This window comes from Natrix helvetica (genome assembly GCF_964273705.1).
Source record: "Natrix helvetica genome assembly, chromosome: Z".
Classification (NCBI taxonomy): domain Eukaryota; kingdom Metazoa; phylum Chordata; class Lepidosauria; order Squamata; family Natricidae; genus Natrix; species Natrix helvetica.
The window spans coordinates 47,847,562-47,855,497 of record NC_138554.1 but is presented as its reverse complement, the minus strand read 5'-3'; the positions used below and the strand labels follow the sequence as shown (position 1 = coordinate 47,855,497).

The 7,936-nt window shown below is 39.4% G+C and overlaps 1 protein-coding gene across 1 annotated transcript; it reads right to left on the bottom strand.

Annotated features, from left to right (window-relative positions):
* Positions 1-516: 516 nt before the first annotated feature.
* Positions 517-7,555, bottom strand: GJD3 (gap junction protein delta 3). The gene is made up of 2 exons (XM_081969991.1): positions 7,395-7,555; positions 517-2,555 (listed from the first exon to the last, which is right to left on the bottom strand). The coding sequence occupies exon 2, from the start codon at positions 2,548-2,550 to the stop codon at positions 1,633-1,635; it is 918 nt and encodes a 305-aa protein (XP_081826117.1). The 5' UTR covers positions 2,551-2,555; positions 7,395-7,555; the 3' UTR covers positions 517-1,632.
* Positions 7,556-7,936: the final 381 nt, after the last annotated feature.

Here is a 7,936-nt window from a genome sequence, read left to right as displayed (position 1 = left end):
AGTAATATAGGAGTTCAACTCCTTGAACTCCAGTTCAACTCCAGGAGTTGAAGTCTGCCAGGCTTAAAGTTGCCATGGTTGGAGACCCCTACTATAGAGTATAGATTTATCCTAAATATTTTTCTGAGAGGAAAAACTCCCATTGTACACATGGGCAGAACACTTTGGCTGTAAGTATTCTTGATATCTTGAGAGCATATGATGGATCCAATCGGAAAAGGACTGCCTACAGAGACATATGTTTATTCACCAGATGGCAGCCACAGGTTGTGTTAACCCCAACATAAGACATCTGTGTACCCAAAGTTAATTAGGTTAGGTTGCTCCCTTTTCTAAACCTAACAGAATGACTTCTGCTCTTGGCTTACTGGTGTCTTTGTTTTCTAGGAAAGTGGGATATTTTGAAGCAAAACAGCTTCTTGCCTCTTTTATACGTAAAGGAAGTCCATAAATCCCAGGTGGGATTCAAAGTCATCCTGGTAAATTGAGATATTAAAGTGAAGCTTTATTCTGCAACATATTACACCCTTCTCCCAATGTTTATTGTTTTTTTAAATTGAAACCCACATTGAAAAAAAGTTTAAATTTAAATTCTTCAGCAAAGGTCCCTCAGTGCCAATGTGCAGTTTTTGTTTCTCTGGAGGATACACTACAGTGAGAGAACATCCAACACCACATCTACCCCAGGTTTCTTTTGCACATTAGTGGTGGATATCTCAGTAGAGATATCTCAGTAGAAGCCAGGTAGACTTGCTTTGAACAATAGTTTATACCAGGGGTGAAGAAACTGGATTTGTTCAAGGGCTGGATCAGCATGGTAGTTCTCCTCTGTGGGCATGGGGGGGGGGGAGATGGGATGGACAACTCCTACAGCACCCTGCTGGGGTGCAGGGGGATCTGTGTGCCCCCTGCGCCCCATTTTTGGCCTGGATTGCTTACTGCAGCACTTTGCTGGCCAAAATGGGGCACAGGGAAATGCGCCCGTCCTGCACCCTCTTTTGGCTGGCAGAGGCACTATGAGCTGGTCCTTTGCTATTTCCAGGCAGGCCCTACGGGCCAAATTTAAGCATCCCATGGGCCAGATTTGGCCCGCAGCCCTTGAGTTTGACATCCCTGTTTTATACCCATTTACTGATTTATAGGTCTTCGGAGGACTCCTGACATCCACTGACCAGCCAATCAAAAGCCTGAATTTTTTCTGCCCTGGCATTTTTGCTTAAAAAGGAAAAGTATCCTTGCTTGTTTTTTTTCATTGATACTCATATTCTTCTATAGCCAGATAAATTCCAGCTTTTGCTATTTCAAGTGGGAATTGCTCAATTACTTAGGAAAATAGTGGAAAATCATCTCACTCTTTGCTCCCTCTATTCTAAAATATTAGCAGCCTTATCAAACTATTTTACATGGTAGTAAGTTTAAGCATTTTTAGACATATCAACCTACCCTTAATATGTATGTGAAAGTAAATAATGAATTGTCACAAATATGACCAAGTCCCATAGTGCAGAATGTTGCATTTTTGATCTAAGTTATTCAACTTTAGCTGAAAATAGGTCCATTTATATTCCTGGCCCTGGAAGAATCCAGCTCATCCAGGGACAAATCAAAGAGATAAGGAATTATTCTCTGCTCTTATACTGTTAAGTCACCTCTGGCAGAAGATCGGGAAGATCGGCTGCTCTTGATGGAGTTCTTATGATGAAAATGAGCCTTGGATTCATAATGGTTAGGAATCCCATCATGAGATGATGTCCCTTTGGTACTTCCATCAGGTGGGGCTAGAAAGTGCTGTGATTTCTCTTGTTTCTGATTGGACCAATTGTCCTGCTGTTCATATGATGCAATAGCAGGAGGAGCGATCACATGACGTCTCTGGCACCGCTTCTTGAGCAAAAGGTGAGCCAGCTCCGCCAGGCTGAGAAAAGCTGAAACAAGCCCCACCATGAAATAGAACTGAATGAAGATAGTCTTCTCGGTTGGCCGAGATACAAAGCAATCAATGAGATGAGGACACATACGATGCTTGCAGATATATTGATATCCTACTTGGAAGCCATACAACATCCACTGCCCTACCAGAAAGCCCATCTCAGCCAAGATTCTTACTATGACATTGACTATATAGAAAGTTTGAATATTTCGGGTTCGTTGACCAGGCTGGAGTTCAAATTGTTCCTGAACTTTCCTCCCTGCCTGATTGGCTTCCTCCTGATTTCCTTCAATTTCCTTCAAACCACGGTTGATCTTGGTGGTCTGGTGCATAGAATAGATGACAAACAGAACAGCTGGGGCTGAGAGCACTACAATGTGGAAAACCCAGAAGCGGTAATGGGAAATGGGGAATGCCAAGTCGTAACAAATCTGTTTGCATCCCACCTGCTTAGTGTTGCACTCAAATTCCTCCTGCTCATCATCAAAGACATCACTGCCCACTGTGGCTAGAATGAGGATACGGAAGATGAGCATCACCACCAGCCAGAAGCGTCCAACCATGGGTGAGTGCTCCTGCACTGCATCTAGCAAGGAACTCAAGAATCCCCACTCGCCCATGGCTGCTGCAGGAGAAAGGAAAGAAGAACAGAGAGGTCACCTTCAATAAAGTTCTCTGAGGGAATTGGTAACTTGCTAAAAGCAAATGGTTAAACAACAAATAGAGGGAATAGAGGAGAAATGCAGTCAAATGATGGACCTCCACAAGCAGCGAATAATTTGGAATGATCTACCACCATCTAGAGATCTACTCTACTAATAGTGGAGTGTAGAATAAAATGAATGTTTCAGCAATAGCAGGAGATCTTTCTGTTTCAGTTGTGAGTCTTTCTGCCTACAAAGAGGAGGATGGGTCTTGATCCTGGTAGAAGCTTAGGATTGCATGTAAAGTTAAATTTAATTAAATAAGTGCATTATTGGGAATGACCTATGAGCAATATAAGAGGTACACATGACAGTTTTAAGTTATGCAACACCTAAAGTTATCCATGGTTTGTTGTTGTAACTGAGTAAAATCCACAAGAGAGTCAGGCTCTTCTAAGCTAAATGCTCCTGTATATCTAGAAATGTGGTGACTGTCTTCTCAAGGAAAAAAAACCCTCAAACCTATCTGAAATAGCCAGTGTGGTATAGAGGCTAGCATGCTGGCTTAGGAGAAGAGATGTCTGGGTTCAAATCTTCTTTTAGAGATGATGCAGATTACGTGATTTTGGGCCTATCTTAGTCTAGATTTATTCACAGAATTGTCACACAGATAAACAAAGGACATGCAACATAAACTGAATACCTCTTTCCCAGCCATGCAATAAAATTCCACATGAATTTTATTGCTGATAGCTGTGCATCTAAACCATCTTAAAGGCACTACAATACTGCATATTTATTTATTGCATATTTATTTATATTTACATAGCATATTTTTAGAGCTGCTGAACTCCAAGGAATTCTGGACAGCAAGCAATAAAAAGCAAGTATATATAAAAAAATAATCCAAAAACCTGGTTAATCTTAAAGTGATACTCCACCACCAGTCTCGCTTCTACACACCATCCTAAAGGAATTGTATAGTCACTGTATCTGAAGGTTTTGGGGAAGAGAAAGATCTTCAAAGCATTTTAGAAGGAGAGTGAGACTGGAATCATTGGAATAGGAGGGAAACTGTTCCTACAGGCAGGCCCTATAGCAGTGAAATCATACTTCCCAGATCCCGTCAGATGATGTTACTTAATGGATGGGATCCAGAGCACCTGACTCTGTCTGAACAGATTAGGATGTTGGAAACTGTGGGAGATACATGTCTATGGAGGCTCTCAATCATCCAAATCATGGTTGCCCAAAGGTGCTTTTCCAAAAGGCAACTGGACTTCTTTGATTTTTTTCCCTTTGAAAATATTTTGCTTCTTATCCAAGACATTTATTCAGAAGGATGGGAGGGGAACTGAAACATTTTCAAAGAAAATAACCAAGGAAGTCCAGTTGTCTTTTGAAAAAGCACCTTTGCAATGGGAGACACATGTTCCCTCAAGTAGGCAGGACCTATGCCAGGTGGCCTTCACAGGTTTACAAATAACCAGTACTTCAAATTGCCTCAAGAAACTTATTGGCAACCAGTGCAGCTAAAAAAACAAAGGTTTACACGGGCATATTAAGGCACAGGTGTATTTTGGACCAACTGTAGCTTCTGAGCTTAAATGGACTCCAGAAGATGGTAGAGGACAGGAAGGCCTGGAGGAACCTTGTCAATGGGGTCACAATCGGTCAGACATGACTTCGCAACTAACAAAAAGCTTCTGAGTGGTCCTCAAGAGCATCCCCATGTAGCATATGTGGTCCAAGAATCCACATGCATTCAAGAAAGTGGGACTGAATGAACAAATTAGCTACGCTATGGATGAACTAAATATCTACAGTACCAAAGATCAGTGTGAATCACTCTCTCCATTCTCATCTCAACTATTCCAGCAGAAATCATTTTGCTTTGAAAGAAACATGAAACTCTTGGCAACATCAAGACAGGGATGGATTTTTTTTTGTCTGTTGTTAACTTATATGGAAAGAAGGAATTTCAACTACTATCTTGCAGCTTATCCCAATCCCAGTTAGCTAAGTGGGTAAATTGCTTTGGGGAGAGATTGCTTCATTAGGCTGAGACAATAATTTCCACTGAGCATTGCAGAGACAGGAGCAGTCCCTGGAGAAAATCAATGCCTAGAAACAGACATCAGTGTGGGCTAAATGTTCAGTAAGAGAATGAAGCTCATCTTTGGAACTAAAAGAAAAAGCCAAGTATACTTTTACACTTCAAAAGGTATGATTTTAGAGCAAAGGGTTCACAACGTTTGGGGGGTTAGTGGACATAATTAGAATTTTGAGAATAGGCACACTCCCAAAATAACTTTCTATAGACATTTTATTAGAAGACAAATGGTTGAGGTTGCTTTCCCCCACCTCTCCAAGCCTCCCACATTGTTCTTTTTCACTTCAGAGATCTTTGAAGATCTGGGCAGGAATGTACATTTCCAACACTGGGTTATAATTTTCCACCATTTTTATTTTCTATTTTCTAGGAATGGCTCTGGCGGGAAGTTTTTATCCTAAAAATAAAGCTCTTTTTCTCAAGAGCACAAGAAAAGTCTCAATAAAAAAAATTACAATATCTACCACTGGTTAGATCAAAATATCTAACCCATGCTAACTAGTCTTGCTTTCCACAAAAGAACTTTCTGCAGCAAAAAAGTAGGAAGAAAGATGCAAAACCTACGGAATCTAAGCTGTGAGAACATTCTGGAACCATGAGAGGCTTTGTGTGGCTTTTCAAGTAGTCCTTGACTTACAACCAGAATTGGCACCAAAATTTCCATTGCTAAGCAAGAAAATTTTTAAATGAGTCATGGGCCAATGTTATGACCTCTTTAGCCACTATTGTTAAGCAAATCACTGCAATTCTAAATTCATGGTTGTTGAATGAATCAGTCTTCCCCCATTGACTTTGCTTGTCTGAAGTTGACTGAGATGGTCACAGATGGCGATCACATGTCCCTGGGATGCCATCATAAAATACACGCCATTTGCCCAGAGCCTGAATTCTGGTCATATGATCGTGGGGATGTTGCAATAGTTTTAAGTTCAAGGACTGGATGTATGTCACATTTTCAGTTCAGTTTTAGCTTTGAATGGTTGCTAAATGAGTGTTTGTAAGTTGAGGACAATCTGTAGCCATCAGGATTTCATGGGAGATTGTTTACCACAAATATACTATGAATTTTGTGAGGAAGTGGTTTATTTTGAATTCTCCTTTTCATATAGTTTCAAGGGATGACCCGCTTCTGATAGGATGGAGCAATAATAGAATAATAAAAATTGCTCGGATTTTTATCTCCCGCTATGCGTAATAGGGTGATTCAATTCAAAGATTTGTATGTGGGTTAAATCAGAATATATTACAGAATATAACACAGATACTTTTTTTCTAGCCCAGAATAACTTTTGTATACTAAACTCTATATTATTTCATATTATAGAGAAATATGTCAGCACTTACACATTTATAAATTTATCAGATTACTCAGTAGCCCAAAACCTTAATTCATAGTCCAAATTCATTGATTAATAACTCTATGCCCACTATAATTAATTTATAAAATGTGCAGTCATTTCTCATTTATTTACTTACAATTTTATTTTCACTAATAGCCACACACATACAAACAAACATAATTTCAATGTAGTTAAAAAGCTGCTGCATAAATATTTAGGAAAGCAAAAGAATATTTGTGTATTCAAAACAGATTGGGAAATCTTTTTAATAAATTGTAAATGTTGCCTTTTGGTAATGCAGACGATTATACCTAGAATGATTCTTAATTTTGCAGCAGAAATAATTTTTGCTAATTTTTTTTTTAGGGTTTTAACTATTCATATTTTATTTGAAGTATTAGCCGCTTGGACCAATCTAGAAACAAGTGGGTTATAAATGCAAATAAAAAAATAAACTGCATAATAATCTGAACAGTTAAGGGACTGGGTATGTTTAGTCTTAGAAAGAGAAGGTTTATAGTGACATCATAGTCATCTTCTAATACTTGAAGAGAGGATCAATTATTTTCCAAAGGACAGGACAAGAATCAATGGGTGGAAGTTTGTCAGAGGATGATCCAACCTGGAACTAAGGAGAAATTTCTTGACAGTGAGAACAATTAATCAATGGAACAGTTTGCTTCCTGAAGGTTATGAGTGCTCCATCGCTGGAAGGTTTCATGAAAAGATTGGAGAACCATTTCTCTGGAATGGAATAAGATCCCTTCCAGCCTGATGACTCTATGATTCTATTCCCTTACTTAGTTGATTCTCTACTAATGCTTACTGCGATCCAATTAAAAAAAAAAGTTGTTTCTCTCCACTTTGCCTGTAAAGTTTCTAGAATAGCGGTAGCACTTAATCTTATATACCTCTTCATGGTGCTTTATAGCTCTCTCTAAGCGGTTTACAGAGTCAGCATATTGCCCCCAACAATTTAGATCCTCATTTTACCGACCTCGGAAGGATGGAAGGCTGAGTCAACCTCTAAGAATAGAAATAATTGAATATTTGCATTAAATTAATTGGGAGTAATGTGGAGAATTCCTCACTAGGATTGAAGACTTTTTCAGCTCACTCCTTTCTATGAAATACATACTTCTGATTATCTTTACTCTAAGAAAAGACCTGGAACGATCATACCGTAAAGATATACGGTATACAGAAAGCACACAGGAGCACACACGCACCCCTCCCCCCAAGGTGTTCTCCTTTAGACACTGCATTGCTTTTCCCCCTATCCCACATTTCTAAATAAAAATATCCAGAACAGTAAAATTTTCAGAGGTCTATTTTTGGAAAGCAGATACAACTTTTCTCCCTCTTACCTGTATTTCAGCTCTGATGTGATGTCTTCTTCTGCCTTGCTCAAGGACTTCAGCTCTCCATTATATCTTGTCACCTGGATGCTGGCACCTGCTTTACCTAAAGCTGGGTTTTGAGTCTGTCTGGCATCTTTTGTTCTCTTCCTGCAGACTTCAGCTCTAGCTGGGACAGTGGCATGGAGAGAAAGAGGGTGGGCTTTTCCTTTAGCTCAGCCTGGAAATATTCAACTGTTAAAGTGACAGGGCTGTTACTCTGGCCTGCTAGTGGTCTTCCCAGCAAGAGGACAACAATGCCCCATTTCCTTTCCTCTCTAGGAAGCAGATACTTTTTCATGCCTTAGAGGCAGCTGGAAGGGATGATGTCTATTCAGAGTTAACCGCATTTTAAAAAGCAGATAGAACGCTGACTAACATTATAACTAAATGTTATAGGAATCTCCAATAAAAGAGAATAGATTAGAATTTAAAAAAAGAAGACGTGTTAGAAACATGTATCATTAACCTTCCTCATTCTTCCTTGTTATTTTTGATTCTGAGGTTCTTAC